The sequence below is a fragment of the Loxodonta africana genome, chromosome X (assembly GCF_030014295.1).
Source record: "Loxodonta africana isolate mLoxAfr1 chromosome X, mLoxAfr1.hap2, whole genome shotgun sequence".
In the NCBI taxonomy this organism is placed as follows: Eukaryota; Metazoa; Chordata; class Mammalia; order Proboscidea; family Elephantidae; genus Loxodonta; species Loxodonta africana.
This window is the reverse complement of record NC_087369.1, coordinates 124,340,276-124,356,572: the sequence shown is the minus strand read 5'-3', so window position 1 is coordinate 124,356,572 and position 16,297 is coordinate 124,340,276. Positions and strand designations below refer to the sequence as shown.

Sequence of the window (16,297 nt, the reverse complement as noted above, 5' to 3'; positions counted from 1 at the left end):
TAACTAAATGTTAACAACATTCAAATTTCAGAGGCCGAAACACTGGTGTTCATTATATTTAACGCCTGCAACATCATCATAGGTACTCAATAAGTATTATCTGTTGAATGAGTGTACCTTTGTGTTTTAAAAGTTTCTCCAACAAATATATAAAATTCTCAAATCGACACAAAATGCTACAGGAGCATAGAAAAAGGAATGGAGTGAGGTAGGGTGAATTGTGAGGAAGGTTTGAGAAATCCTTGATCTATGTAGATTTATGCTACCGCAGATAAACCATATGGAAGATATGGGGTGCAAGCTTAAAACATAGTCTTACTTCCATTTTATCTTAAGATCTAAGGTTCTGGGTGAGTAATCAGAAGATGACCTTGAACTATCGGATTCTCATTTTATCCCCCACTAGTAGACACTATTTTTTTTTTTTTTAGTAGACACTATTAGTGTCTACTACAGCGCTAGCTAGGGCTGCTAACCAAATGGTCGGCAGTTCAAATCCACCAGGTGCTCCTTGGAAACTCTGTGGGGCAATTGTACTCTGTCCTATAGGGTCGCTATGAGTCTCAATGACTCGACGGCATCGGGTTTGGTTTTTTTGGTTTTTTTAATATACACTAGGTGGTGCTGCTACTCCAAAATTCTGCTATCCTGGATTTATTACCTCAATCAACAAAAAAGATCACACTCATTGCCGTCGAGTGGATTCTGACTCGTTGTGACCCTACAATACAGAATAAAATTGCTCCATAGGGCTTCCAAGGAGTGGCTGGTGGGTTCGAACTGTCACCCCCTACAAGACAGAGTAAAATTGTCCCATAGGGTTTTCAAGGCTATAATCTTTTCCGAAGCCGACTGTCACATCTTTCTGCTGCGGAGCAGTTGGTGGGTTCGATCCGCTGACCTTTTGGTTAGCAGCCAAGCACTTTAACCACTGCGCCAGGTTAAACCACTGCGCCAGGTTAAACCACTGCCAGGGCTTTTCTAGTGTCTACTGGCAACCCTGGTGGTGTAGTGGTTAAGAGTTTGGCTGCTAACCAAAATGTTAGCAGTTTAAATCCACCAGCTGCTCCTTGGAAACCCGATGGGGGCAGTTCTACTCTGTCCTATAGGGTCGCTATGATTTGGAATCGACTCTATGGCAATGGTTTTTTAAATATACTGTGCTCCAACCAAAGTGCTAGGGATTGCGGATATAAAGATGTAAAGCCTCAGATTCCTCTGACTGCTATCATGTTCACTGGATGAGAAAATCGGAAATGTGTCTTTCACATGGGAGAGCACCACTGTCATAGAAATGTGGAAGTGAATGACCCTGAACAACCCACCCTCACCACGAGCATGCCTCCTCCACGACCTGGACAAACATCAGAAGACACTGAGCACGGTTTCCAAACCACTGTTTGGTCATCACTTCGTACTCCCACTTATAAAAAAAAAAAAATTGCCGTCGAGTCGATACCGATTAATAGCGACCGTATAGGACAGTGTAGAACTGCCCCATAGGGTTTCCAAGGAGCGCCTGGTGGATTTGAACTGCCAGCCTTTTGGCTAGCAGCTGTAGCACTTAACCACTATGCCACCAGGGTTTCCACTCCCACTTATATGCTTGTAAAAAATCCAGAGAGCCTGATTTAGGCTGATTCAGCTTGGATCTCGTAGTTTGCAGACGTTCCAAGTTAACTGGAACCAAAACCAAACCCGTAGCAGTCGAGCCTGACTCATAGCGACCTTATAGGACAGAGTAGAACTGCCCCATAGGGTTTCCAAAGATCACCGGATGGATTCGAACTGCCGACCTTTTGGTTAGCAGCCAAACTCTTAACAACTATGCCACCAGGATTTCCTTTTTATTGTAGAGGTTACTATTATCGTGGATGAGGATTGAAGGCAAAGCGGACCCTCAAGGCTAAAGCAGGGAGGGCCGGGAGCGGCGAGCCAGAGATCTCTTGGCCAACCAGAGGGCTGGAGCGGGGCCCGGAAAGGCGGGATCCGGTGTGACTTCAGGAGACACTGTTGCAGCAGGTAAGGTCCTAAGTAGAGGGGAGACCGTGGGCGGAGGTCTGCGAAGCTAAAACGGGAGGGGTGGGGAGGCGAGCCCAAGATGCCTCGACCAGTCAGAGAAGACTGGGGCGGGCGTGGGGCGGGGCCTGCTACCGGCTTATAATTGCAGGGTTGTGCGCGGGAACACTAACCTCGCCCTGAGTGAGAGATAGTTCATCCTAGGGTTTGGCCTTTAACGGATCTTCAAGCCTTCAGGTGAGGACGTGAGGGCTCCTGGGGCCAGAGGACGTTGGAGACCGGAGGGCGTGGGGGCTCTGGGGCTGGGCGTGTGGGGCTTTAGGAAGTTGGAGGGGCCGGGGTCGGGGCTGGCGTTTAGTGTCTGCGCCGCTGGGCGAGTCAGTGCCTTTGTCTTCTGAGGCGGCACCTTCTGCTCGAGTTGCCGAGTCCACCCCACCCCCCGACTCCGGGGATGGGAGGGATGGGACTCCGCGGTAGAGGCCGGTCCGAGGCTACTAGCAGGGCCGCTCTGGAGTGGCTAGGCACCCAGCTCTGTTACTATTTATATATTAAGTCTTGGTTTCCCCAATTTTGGAGATTGGCATTTGATCGCTGGGCAAAGGATGTCTTAGGGTGACTTCGACTGGATGGAGGCATATTCGGGACTTCTGGTTGATTGGGGGCCTCTGCATTCTGCCCTGGGCACTAGACGTGTCTGTACCCCACCGGGGTGGGGCCAGGCACGCGCATGAGAGCTCTGCTTTCCAGTTCCTGGAGTCCCCTATTGTCTCTTCTGGACAAACTCGAATGTTCCCAGGGCACCAGGCATTCCGTCTTGTCCACAGCCAAATTTCCTCGCCTCTTCCTTTGCGGAAAAAAATAGTGAAATAAGATTCAACTCTTTTTTTTTTGGTTTATCCTGTTCTGCTCAAGCCCTGGATCTAATTAGCTGCCCCTTTCTTACAACGTTTACAAACCAGTGCCTCCAGGAGATGTTGTGAGACGAGTAATTAGTTATGACCAGATTAAATCTCCTCCTTCTCTTACTGTTTTATTGTAGCTCCTTAATCTACCTTTGAGCAGGTAAAAACGGAAATAAACTAGTGCAACTTATGCCACACTTTTTGTGTGTTACTTTCTATCCCCAAGTAAAAACATCAAAAAAATTGAATAGAAACTAAAGGCGCTCAAATACTATCATCTCCTGTTAAACCCAGTCCTTATTTTTTCTTCTATCCCTCTCAGCTCTTGTGCTTCTATCACCACCATTTTACCTTTGCTGTGATTTTAAAGGAGTCAGACATATTGGCTCCTGGTTTCTAGTGCATCTTGATCCAAAAGGCATTTGCTGTATTTTTACGCAATAAAAATACCGCTGCGTTGTAGGCGCGCTATGGTAATTTTTTTTTACAGCAACATGTAGAGAAGAATTGGCACGGCAGAGCTTGTGAGAATGCCTCACAGGGGAGGGTGTGGTTGGCAAGCAAATGTGGAAGATGCCCGTTGTTTGCGTAAAAATATGGTATTGCCTATCAGAAGTGGAGTAGTGATGTGGAATTGAAAATATTCTAATAAAAACATGGAAGACTTGTTGCTGTTTTCCTTTTGGAAATCATCAGGTAAAATACACATTGATACTAAGTGGCTGTAGTAAGAGTTGGCTCTGATAATAATTTGGCTCTAATAATAGTTCTGCCAGTTAGGTTTTTTTTTTTTTTTAATGTTTTTTGTTGTGGTTGTCGTTGTTGTTCTAGGCAAGATGAGTGATAAACCAGACTTGTCCGAAGTGGAGAAGTTTGACAAGTCAAAACTGAAGAAAACTAATACTGAAGAAAAAAATACTCTTCCCTCCAAGGAAAGTAAGTCATGGGGGGTTTCTAGTGGGGATGAACAATGGTAAGAGTAAATAGGTTCAGTAAATAAACTCTTCTAAGTAAAATTACCACAAAGTAAGCAATAGAGTCTTGTATTTAACAACAGTTAAAAATACCAAATAGTTGTCTTCTTATTTTTTTTTTTACTTGGGTTATGTAAGTGGTTCTCACCTGATAGTCCCTGCTAGTAAGGGGGGAAATAAAAACTAGTTTCTTGCTGGAGAATTACTAAAACCTACATTAAAACCAATCTTGAAATAGTGGCCATAAAAAAAAAAAAACCAAACCCACTGCCCTCGAGTCGATTCCGACTCATAGCGACCCTATAGGACAGAGTAGAACTGCCCCACAGGGTTTCCAAGGAGCACCTGGCGGATTTGAACTGCCGACCTTTTGGTTAGCAGCTGAATTCTTAACTACTATGCCATCAAGGTTTCCATAGTGGACATAACACTCAGAAAATCTTAGTTTCGCCAACTTTATGATTACTTGGCATTTTTCTATGTCTAGCAATTTGGGTCCTTGATCTCATACTGAAAGAAGTGGAAAAACTCTGAGGTTTTGGTCTCCTCTGATGGCAACATAAGGCAGAAGAACAAGTTAAGATTTTGGAGATACTCAAAGCTCCCAGACTTAAGGGATCAGTTTTGCCCTCCAGAGTTAAGCCTGTTGGTGAAACTCTTAAGCGTATCCACAAAAGATGAGGGGACCTTTTTGTCATGTTACCATTATTTGAGAGTTCCAAAGTTAGTTAAAATTATCTGAATGGGTGTATTTTCCTAAATGTATAGCGATAGAGAAATCTGAAGCAAATGCTATAGTTGCTCCTCAGTCTTAGAATCATCTATGGGAAAAATGACAACAGCATAAATCTACGTTTCGAATGGAAAAAAAAAGAAGAAAAAACGGTTGACGTAGAGTTTCATGAGTGTCAGGTGGTTAATACACACATGCAAGCACACACATGCTTGCACACCTACTGGGAAGATTTGTGACCAAGTGCCTTGTCATTCTAACTTTAAAGCATGTGTGGCAGTCTTCCATGGCTTGGCAAAGAGCTCTTTTGGAAGAAACTAGGTAATCTTAAGAAAACACTCTCTTAATAAACTTTTTTTTTTCCAGCTATCCAGCAGGAGAAAGAATGTGTTCAAACATCATAAAATGGAGACCTCCTCCCAAGAGAAAATTTCAACGTTGCTTGAGTGTCTTGTTTTATAGGCTTGAGCTTTGTAAACCTATGTGTTTGTAGAGATTTTAGGCGTTTTCTGATGTCTTCTCATCCACTCTCTGGCTAAGAGGTCAGAGGTAGCCAATGCTCCATTACCTTTGTTTTTAAACTTCCCATTGGTATATAAATTCCACATGGCAAATGATCTCACCACGGAAGATCTTTGGGTGTGTAGTCCTTGCCCTCCCTACGGGGTAAGCCATTTTTAACCTTCTCCAATGGGCACCTCCATTACTCTATAATCTTCATGAAGTTCCATGTTTTTTCTGCTTCTCACAACTTATTTTCATTTCTAATGTAGCAGTAAAATTATAAAATCAGTATCTTGAGACTCCTGTGGTTCATTCTTGTTGGTCTTCTAAGGAGTGACAGCACATAAGGGTACTGTTTTCAGCCAAACAAAATGGTTGAGAGATAGCTGCTTTAGCAGCTTATTCACATGGGCAATGCTCTCCTCTGTCCAGTTCAGTGGGTTCAGCCTTGGGGATCCTAGGTGCTTTTTCCCTAGAGTTGGAATCATAGAGTTAGAGAGCCTTGGAAGTAGGTGGATCAACACCAGTCAAGTGTCAATGAGGTGGCACAATAACAAGGCTTAGTCTAACCAGAGGATTTGAGCCTTAGAAATGGCTATGCTGATCACCAATACCTTACCTCCTGCTTGAAACCATTGTCCAATAGTCACTCAGCCCCTTTCAGCCAGAGACATGTTGCTTACACACTGCCCACCCCTGCCTCCTTGCAGCTTGTATTTGATAGTTCTAGGACTGGAGCCCCACACAGTGTAGTTAATCCCTCCTCCAGTATTTGAAGTCAGTTGTTTGCCTGCCAACCATAACCCCACATTTTCTCCAGCTAAAACTTCTCAGGTCTTTTGGACCCAGGTTACACAGATGGGAAACCACCGCGGTTGCACCATAGATACATTCAGTTAACCCATTACCAGATCTCTTTGGATCCTGATTCTATCAGCCAACACATTTGCCCTCCTTTCAGGGTTGCTATCTGCAAATTTGATAAAGATGCTATACATCCATGATAGATTTAGCCACCTCTGCATTTGCATATTAATCCAGCACAAGATTAGGCCCATTTAAAAGGGCTTTAAAAGTGCACAAATATTGGCAGTTGAGCTGGGTCTGAACAATAACTCCAAATGTTCAGTTGCGTCTAATATCCATCCTTTTCACTAAAGTCTTGACTCCACCCTGGGCAGTGTAAGTGTTAAAATGAGTGGGAGCAGATGAGAGGTACATGGCAGGAGGTGAAAGACATGTAGCTGCTAAGTGAATACTCATGCAAATGTGAGTGGTAAAAAGAATTTCTTGCCTGGAGTAGTTTTGCCCTGCATTTCTTAAATATATAATGTGAGGCTACTTTTCTAGTTATTAGCCTTTCTGGCCAAACCAAACCTGTTGCTGTAGAGTCGATTCTGACTCATAACGACCCTACAGGACAGAGTAAAAGTGCCTCATAGTGTTTCCAAGGAGCGCCTGGTGGGTTTGAACTGCCGACCTTTTGGTTAGCAGCCAAATGCTTAACCACTGCGCCACCAGGGCCCCCCTTTCTAACCAGGGGGAGATTATTTTTCCCCTAATAAGCCCATTATAAGCAGGAATGTGATTTGAGATTTAGGGCCCCAAACTCACTTATTAAGGTCTTGCTGTAGCAGCTACATTTATGGAGAAAGGAAAAAGAGGTGATTTGATGGCAGGGCCTAGAGCATGTTGCTTGGCAGAGCTGCATCTGGTAAGTGAAGAAACCAAGGCCCAGAGAGGGAAAGACATGTTCTTGAGGTCACATAGGATAAGGTGACACTCAATAAAGGAGGTAACTGAGGACAATGTACAGGACTTCGCTCAGGTGTCAGCTCGAATCCACCAGCTGCTCCTTGAAAACCCTATGGGGCAGCTCTACTCTGTACTACAGAGTTGCTATGAGTCCGAATGGATTCGTCAGCAATGGGTTATTTTCATGGTTATATCTCTCAGAACTTCTTAAAGGGTGGTCCCTGAGTTGTGAGCATCAGAATCACCCTTGGTTGGTCAGTGGGTATTCCTGGGCCCCACCCCCAGAGATTCCAATTCAGTGAAGAAAATGGATGCTGTCTTGTCATAGTCTTATAAAATGATAGTGTGTGTATATATATACATATATATATACTTCCCTGTTTATGATGTGTGACTGAATGTTTTGTTTCTAATATCTGTCTTCTGGGTCTCTCATGTAGAATGTTTCTTTTCTGAAACTTAGTAGAGTAAAACCTGCGAATGCCAGAACCTGTATAAGGTGGCAACCTGTCAGAGAAGGAAACTGCAAATATTTCCCACGAATAGGAGTGACAGAAAAGTGGTAAGAGTGCACCCCGTCAAAGGCAGAAAACATGTGAGACCCAGAAAAACAAGGCAGTCTCATCGAGTTCCGGTTCTCACAGGTTTCAGTATTGACCTCGAGACAGGAAACAGATGGGGTAATTAGACTACAGGATTTTTACTTTAGATTATTGGTTCTCCAAGTGTGGTCCCTGGACCAGAAACATCAGCATCAACTGGTAGCTTGTTAGAAATGCAAACTCTCAGACTCACTCCAGAGCCACTGAATCTGAAACTGGAGGAGGGACCCAACAATCTGTGGTTTAACACACCCTCCGGGTGACTCTGATGCACACTTGAGTCTAAGAACCACTGCTTGAGATAAACAGTGCACCACTAAAAGCGTTTTTAGGCCTGGGCTGTAATGGCTAGCCAGGATAGACACTGGGGAAGGAGAAAACATTTTTGCAATTCAGCAGGCATTTGTCAAGAGCCTTTTCGTGGGTTGAATTATGTCTCCCCAAAAATGTGTGTATCAATTGGGCTGGGCCATGATTCCCAGTATTGTGTGATTTTCCTGTATGTTGTAAATCCTGCCTCCATGATGTTAATGAGGGAGGATGGGCAGCAGTTGTGTTAGTGAGGCAGGACTCAATCTACAAGATTGGATTGTGTCTTGAGGCAATCTCTTGAGATTTAAAGGAAAGAAGCGACGCAGCGCTGTCCTTTGGACCTGGGGTCCCTGCGCCTGAGAAGCCCTCGACAAGGGTAATATTGATGATCAGGAATCTTTCCCCAGAGCTGACACAGAGAGAGATGTCCCCTGGAGCTGACACCCTGAATTTCGACTTGTAACCTAGTAGACTGTGAGAGAATAAATATCTCTTTGCTAAAGCCATCCACTTGTATTTCTATTATAGCAGCACTAGATGACTAAGACAAGCCTATTATGTCTAAAGGGTTGTGTAGGGAATACAGAGATAAGTAAGAGAAAGTTCTTATCCTACAGGGACTTACAGTATCATAGAAAGAATAAGGTAAGAAATACAGATGACTGACTCTGTGCCCAAATAGAGTATGTAGAGAGTCCTAGGTAAAATGCGGGTATGTATTAAGCCTTGGCATGTTCCTGGAACAGTCTGCTGCTCCTTCAAGGTATAGTGACCTACAATGAGTAGCACTGTTAGAGGTAGGAAATCGAGTCAAAAGTAATAAACTCTGTTTAGTAAGGGAATGTATATATTGCACAGACTCCAGCCATCACACATTTCTGTGCAGCTAGGTTTTAGAGCTCGGATGTATTTTCACAGAGGCCGGACCTGAATTATAAGGAGACAAGCAATTAGTAAGCAGAGACCTAGTGAAGGCAGGGATAGATGAGGGGGGCATATTATTATAATTATTATTACCACGTAGACAAAGAGAATACAAAAGGTCCTTCCTCTGGTCTCCTTGCTTTGCATAAGGAAAAAAGACGTAGTCCTGTCTTCTGAATCAAGCCCTGAGCTTTTCCACCTGCTTCAGAGCACATCTCCCACCCTGAAATAAGTTTTCTTAGAAGAGGACTGCCCACCGAGGTGAAGGCTTTTTCTTGGCACTTGGCTGTCCCAGTGTCCCTACTTCATTCTGATCCAGTAGCCATCATGACAGTTTAGGTCTAGCTTTCTATAATCCTAGACACATCACTGGGAGCAATGATTGGAATCCAGCATCTTCTTCCCTTGGCCCCAGCTCAGGCTGTACCTGTACATGGCAAGATAGCCAGGTTTTGGCTCAGCTCACCTGTTTCTGTGGTTGGCCTTTGTAATGAATAGCAACTTCCACTAAGGCTACATGGTTGTCTTCTCATCCACATCCTTTACGAGGTAGCTGAATTACCTGGGCAATGATTTACACATTTATCTCATCACTGTACACAGGGAGACATGACTTTTGTTACCAAGAACAGAAAAGAGCAAAAGGTCAGAAAGGAATAATATGCTGAGAACTAATTACAAGAAACAGCCAAATAGAATTTCATGTCTGCATCATCTTTTCCAAAGATCAAAAATCTAACTTAGTATCATGACTTAAAATCTTTATGAAAAGGCACAGCCAAACGAGTTTTATAAATGCCCTAGAACTTAAAGTAATGCATATTCACATCTAATAAGAATGTGTTGCTCTGGTCTCTTAAATGCATTGAAAAATGTTTTATTCTTGGCTTGGCAACTTCCTACCTATATGATAGTGGGAAAGTGACTTAATCTTTTATGTTTCAGTTTCTTTACCCATAAAAATGGAGGTATAATTCACAGTAGCCCCCAAGAAGATAAAATACTTAGGAATAAATCTTACCAAAGATGTAAAAGACCAATACAAAGAAAACTACAAGACACTACTGCAAGAAACCAAGAGAGACCACGTAAGTGGAAAAACATACCCTGCTCATGGATAGGAAGACTTAACATAGTAAAAATGTCTATTCTACCAAAAGCCATCTATACATACAATGCACTTCCGATCCAAATTCCAATGACATTTTTTAATGTGATGGAGAAACAAATCACCAACTACATATGGAAGGGAAAGAAGCCCCGGTTAAGTAAAGCATTTACTGAAAAAGAAGAAAGTGGGAGGCCTCACTCTACCTGATTTTAGAAGCTATTATACCACCACAGTAGTTAAAACAGCCTGGTACTGGTACAACAACAGACACATAGACCAATGGAACAGAATTGAGAATCCAGATATAAATCCATCCACATATGAGCAGCTGATATTTGACAAAGGCCCAGTGTCAGTTAATTGGGGAAAAGATAGTCTTTTTAACAAATGGTGCTGGCATAACTGGATATCCATTTGCAAAAAAATGCAACAGGACCCATACCTCACACCATGCACAAAAACTAACTCCAAGTGGATCAAAGACCTAAACATAAAGACTAAAACGGTAAAGATCGTGGAAGAAAAAATAGGGACAACCTTAGGAGCCCTAATACAAGGCATAAACAGAATACAAAACATTACCAAAAATGACGAAGAGAAACCAGATAACTGGGAGCTCCTAAAAATCAAACACCTATGCTCATCTAAAGACTTCACCAAAAGAGTAAAAAGACCACCTACAGATTGGGAAAGAATTTTCAGCTATGACATCTCCGACCAGCGCCTGATCTCTAAAATCTATATAAGTCTGTTAAAACTCAACCACAAAAAGACAATCAACCCAATCAAAAAGTGGGCAAAGGATATGAACACGCACTTCACTGAAGAAGATATTCAGGCAGCTAACAGATACATGAGAAAATGCTCTCGATCATTAGCCATGAGAGAAATGCAAATTAAAACTACGATGAGATTCCATCTCACTCCAACAAGGCTGGCATTAATCCAAAAAACACAAAAGAATAAATGTTGGAGAGGCTGTGGAGAGATTGGAACTCTCATACACTGCTGGTGGGAAAGTAAAATGGTACAACCACTTTGGAAATGTATCTGGCGTTTTCTTAAACAGTTAGAAATAGAACTACCATACAACCCAGAAATCCCACTCCTCGGAATATACCCCAGAGAAATAAGAGCCTTTACATGAACAGATATATGCACACCCACGTTTATTGCAGCTCTGTTTACAATAGCAAAAAGCTGGAAGCAACCAAGGTGACCATCAGCAGATGAATGGATAAATAAATTATGGTATATTCACACAATGGAATACTACCCATCGATAAAGAACAGTGAGGAATCTGTGAAACATTTCATAACGTGGGGGAACCTGGAAGGCATTATGCTGAGTGAAATTAGTTAGAGGCAAAAGGACAAATATTGTAGAAGACCACTATTACAAGATCTTGAGAAAAAGTATAAACTGAGAAGAACACATACTTTTGTGGTTACGAGGCGGGGAGGGAGGAAGGGTGGGAGAGGGTTATTTATGGATTAGTTAGTAGATAAGAACTACTTTAGGTGAAGGGAAGGACAATACTCAATACACGGAAGGTCAGCTCAACTGGACTGGACCAAAAGCAAAGAAGTTTCCGGGATAAACTGAATGCTTCAAAGGTCAGTGGAGCAAGGGTGGGGGTTTGGGGACTATGGCTTAAGGGGACTTCTAAGTCAATTGGCAAAATTATTCTCTTATGAAAACATTCTGCATCCCACTTTGAAGTGTGGCGTCTGGGGTCTTAAATGCTAACAAGCGGCCATCTAAGATGCATCAATTGGTCTCAACCCACCTGGATCAAAGGAGAATGAAGAACATCAAGGTCACATGATAACTATGAGCCCGAGACAGAAAGGGCCGCATGAACCAGAGACTTACATCATCCTGAGACCAGAAGAACTAGATGATGTCCGGCCACAACCGATGACTGCCCTGACAGGGAGCACAGCAGAGAACCCCTGAGAGAGTAGGAGAAGAGTGGGATGCAGGCCCCAAGTTCTCATAAAAAGACCAGACTTAATGGTCTGACTGAGACTAGAAGAATCCCGGTGGTCATGGTCCCCAAACCTTCTGTTGGCCCAGGACAGGAACCATTCCCGAAGACAACTCATCAGACATGGAAGGGACTGGACAATGGGTTGGAGAGAGATGCTGATGAAGAGTGAGCTACTTGTATCAGGTGGACACTTGAGACTGTGTTGGCATCTCCTGTCTGGAGGGGAGATGGGAGGGTAGAGAGGGTTAGAAACTGGCAAAATTGTCACGAAAGGAGAGACTGGAAGGAGGGAGCGGGCTGACTCATTAGGGGAGAGTAAGTGGGAGTACAGAGTAAGGTGTATATAAGCTTATATGTGACAGACTGACTTGACTTGTAAACTTTCACTTAAAGCACAATAAAAATTATTTTAAAAAATGGAGGTATAACACTATTTACTTCATGGGGATGTCATGAAAGGTAACTGAGGTATTCTACATAGAGTGCTTAGTATAGAGTTTGGAACCATTGCTGTCCAGTCAATGGTGACTCTTCTTAGTACTATTGCAATGTCTGGTCTAAACAACACAAACCAACATAGGAGTGTTGGCTATAAGGGTGATAAAGAAGGAGAGTGCAGTAAACTGGTAAGGTCAAAAGAACGGTAAATTCTGTTCACTCAATAATCTGGCTAATAGGTGCTAGGAATCACTGTTTTAAATAGTAACAATTATAATCAAGCCATTGATTTTACTACTGTACCGTATATTTTGTTTTCCCCAGGCATATCAAATGGCAAGGAAACATCTCTAAAGAACCATGTAAGGGAAATCAGATAGTAGATAAGTATTAACTTCGTGAAGGGAAAGACAACACACAAAGTAGGGTAAGTCAGCACAACTTGACCAAGGCAAAATCAAAGAAGCTTCCTAGACACATCCAAACACCTTGAGGGACCTAGTTACTGGGGCTAAGGGCTGGGAACCATGGTCTCGGGGAACATCTAGGTCAGCTGTCATAACACAGTTCATAAAGAAAATATCCTACATCCTACTTTGGTGAGTAGTGTCTGAGGTCTTAAAAGCTTGCGAGTGGCCATCTAAGATACATCTATTGGTCCCATCCCATCCAGATCAAAGGAGAATGAACAAAACCAAAGGCACAAGAAAACATTAGTCCAAAGGACCACATGAACCACAGCCTCCACCAGCCTCAGCCTAGAAGAAATAGATGGTGCCCAGCTACCACCACCTACCGCTCTGTCAGGGATCATAATAGACAGTTGTGGACAGAGTGGGGGGAAAATGTAAGACAAAATCCAAATTCACCAACAAAAAGACCAGACTTACTTGTCTGACAGAGAGTGGAGGAACCCCCGAGACTATGGCCTCTGGACACCCTGCTAGCTCAGAACTGAATCTACTCCCAAAATCCACCTTCCAGCCAAAGATTAGGCAGGCCTATAAAACAAACAATAATACACATGAGGAATGTGCTTCTTAATACAATCAAGTATATGAGAACAAGTGGGCAACACCTGCTCAAAAGAAAAGATGAGATGGCAAGAAGGGACAGGAAAACTGGATAAATGGACACAGGGAACCTGGGGTGAAAAGGAAAAGAGAGAGAGTGCTGACACAATGCAAGGGACTGCAGCCAATGTCACAAAACAATTTGTATAAATTTTTGAAAGAGAAACTAATTTGCATTGTAAACTTTCACCTAAAGCATAATAATATTAAAAAAAAAAAGAGCCAGGTAAGGACACTGACATAACTGTGTGGCTAGTAATTAAAGGCAAGCGCATTGATTGAACGGATCACCAATACATCTGATGGTATAACTGGATATTCTTCATGTGGAAACAACAGTCATGTTTCTGCAGCAACGTTGGGGTGTAGAAGGCTGAGTGTGGATCATCAAGTAATTGCTGTTTTATCCCAACTTGAAATATTTTCTTATGCCTTGCTTTCCACCCTTTCCCCTGCTAATTTGCAACATGGTATATTGGCCACATTGATGGAAAGCGGAATGGCTTATATATGCTTAAGACAGCTATTGCAACTCGGAATTAACCATAGAAGTGTTGAACTAAGTGCTGCTTGAAGAACTTCTGTGGTTGCACAAACAAATCAGATTCATTGTATAGCTTTGCAGGAAGGCTAACTTGATGCTTTTGCTTTTATAACTCTGAGCTCATCACAACGCCTTCAAGAAAAAGATCTATGAAGAGGCTTGCTGCAAAGGGAGGCCCACCTCAGACTGCCTGCGTATCCACACCTTGAAGGCAGGCACCATATCCACAGTCTGAGATGAGTCTGAGATGAGAGAAGATGTTTAAGTGCCTGGGCTCTGGACTCAGATGGACCTGGGTTTGTACCTCTGCTTTTCTTTTAGCATTTGTGGGATCTTTGGACAAGTTTTTTTTTTTTTTTGGACAAGTTACTTAGACTCTCTGTGCCTTGTCTGCTTTCTCTTCCTCCCCCTCCCCCCCCCGCCAAAAAAAATGAGGATAAAAAGAGTCTATATTACAAAGGGTTATTAATCAAAAAAAAAAAAAAAAAACAAATCCAGTGCCGTGGAGTCGTTTCCGACTCATAGCGACCCTATAGGACAGAGTAGAACTGCCCCGTAGAGTTTCCAAGGAGCGCCTGGCGGATTTGAGCTGCCGACCTTTGGGCTGTAGCACTTAACCACTACGCCACCAGGGTTTCCAAAGGGTTATTGGAAGGAGTCCATGAGATAAGCAGACTACAGAAAACACTCACTCCCATTCTCGTGGGGTTAATACTGGGAATCAGACAGCTACTAGCAGGACTTCGAACTGGTTTGTTCCAATTCAGACCCCTGCTGAGAATTTGCATTTCCACCCCAGAAATACTGAATCAGAAACTACAATTTAACAAAACCCCCAGGTGATTCTTATGTATAATAAATTTTTGAGAACCACTGCTCTACTAGTGGTTCTCAGAATGGGTCCCTAGCCAGTAGCAGTAGCATCACCTGGGAACTTGTTAGAAATGCAAATTCTCAGCAGGGGTTTGAAATGGATCAAACCAGTTCCAAGCCCTGCTTTATAGACAGATAGGAAAGAAAAGTTCAGTGCAGGGGAGTATGGTATATATGTTGCTGTGTGGAAACCCCAAGTTCTGCTCAGCTCGACTTGTTACCACCAATAAACAACAGGCCGAGTTGGGAGATCAGAAAGGCCCCTTCATTTCATTGGCCAAGGAAAGGAGGCAGTGGGGGCTCCTGCCTCCAAGACTGCTCGCAGGCAGCTTGGGGAGGTAGGTTTCACAGAGAGTGGATGATGCAATGTAAATTCATCATGAATATTCAGGATTGACCTTAATGCAGGCACTCAGGGCTTGGGGATGACTATGCATTTTCTCTAGACACGGGTTCCATTCTCCAGGGTGGAGGAAGAGGTTGATTTTTCTTCATTAGCATGTGAAATCTCCACGCAGAGGCAGAGTGCTTATATGTATTTTGCACTTAATGAGCTAATAGGTCACTTGAAGTGTTAAGATGGCATAGAAAACCTGCTAAAAACCGGGTGAGGCCCACTATGGCTGTCCTGTGGTTATCTTGTCAAGGACAATTTCTGGCCCGTTCTATGGTTATCTTGTCAAGGTCAGTTTCAGAAGAATGTACAGGGTATTCTACTCGGAAACAGCACGGCAGGTGTCTCTTAGAAGTGCTGAGCTCTGAGGCTGCCTGTCTCATATACATCCAAGAGGGCCGAGTGGACTAGCCATGCAATGCAAGTGGTCTTACCAGTAGTCGGGGAAGGGGGGGAGGATCACTCTCCTGTCTAACACATGTTCGTTCACTTATACATTAATTTATCTGTCCATTCAACAAAGATCTTAGAGGTACAATGCTCACAACATTTTACCTGATCTGGAAACCTTGGGAAGTACAGAGTGGAAAATTGGGATGTGTTTGAGAGTGGAAGGGATGTTACTAAGAATTACAGGGACAACAGGCAAAATTAGGACATTGCTTGGAAAAAGCTTTGGGAATAAGACAAAGAATAAATAGCCGCTTTTCAAGCTTCCTCTGAACTCCACCCCCGCCACCCCGCACCCTTATTCTCCTCTTACCTCCAAATGACAGTCCCTGATTAAAGAGGCAGAGTTTGATGATGAGTCAAGAATCAGGACCAATCCCATTTGGGGTGGAGCATTGGACTGGGGGAGGTGTCTTCATCCTCCAAAGTTAAGGCAGTGAGCTTAATTTTGTCAAAACACGTGTTTAAACGTGGGGGGAAAAAAGTTCAACATTCAAATAGCTTGAGGAAAAAGAAGGGGGGAGGCAACTTAATTCTCTGAATTGGTCAGCATCATTCTCATAATTTGATACAAGAGGTAGGAGACATGGCCATTACCAGCTCTGAATTCATATTCTTAAATGTCCATGAATAAAAACAGACAAACAAACAACGCGCAAAGAATCACATCAATTTCCTCCTCAATCTCCATGGCT

The 16,297-nt window shown here is 43.2% G+C and overlaps 2 protein-coding genes across 4 annotated transcripts in view; both read left to right on the top strand.

Moving 5' to 3' along the window:
* The window catches only part of SLC25A53 (solute carrier family 25 member 53), a 38,740-nt gene extending 36,779 nt beyond the window's left edge, over positions 1-1,961 (top strand). For both annotated transcript variants that reach the window (XR_010319827.1, XR_010319826.1), the window contains one exon: positions 1,857-1,961. The gene's annotated coding sequence lies outside the window, so the exon portion shown is untranslated. The remainder of the gene's footprint in view (positions 1-1,856) is intronic.
* TMSB15C (thymosin beta 15C) lies at positions 1,915-5,423 on the top strand. Of its 2 annotated transcripts, none has more exons than XM_064278652.1 (3): positions 1,915-2,022; positions 3,753-3,857; positions 4,995-5,423. In XM_064278652.1, exons 2-3 carry the CDS (start codon positions 3,758-3,760, stop codon positions 5,030-5,032), a joined length of 138 nt encoding a protein of 45 aa, XP_064134722.1. In that variant the 5' UTR covers positions 1,915-2,022; positions 3,753-3,757; the 3' UTR covers positions 5,033-5,423. The 2 variants fall into 2 exon arrangements, with proteins under 2 accessions (XP_064134722.1, XP_010593007.1); XM_010594705.3 differs by lacking the exon at positions 1,915-2,022 and adding an exon at positions 2,149-2,256.
* Positions 5,424-16,297: the final 10,874 nt, after the last annotated feature.

Bases quoted from the DNA above. Each gene is read 5' to 3' on its own strand.
- TMSB15C (XM_064278652.1), top strand. From the start codon at position 3,758: ATGAGTGATAAACCAGACTTGTCCGAAGTGGAGAAGTTTGACAAGTCA. The intron at 3,858-4,994 runs GTAAGTCATGGG...TTTTTTTTCCAG, and splicing joins TACTCTTCCCTCCAAGGAAA to CTATCCAGCAGGAGAAAGAA.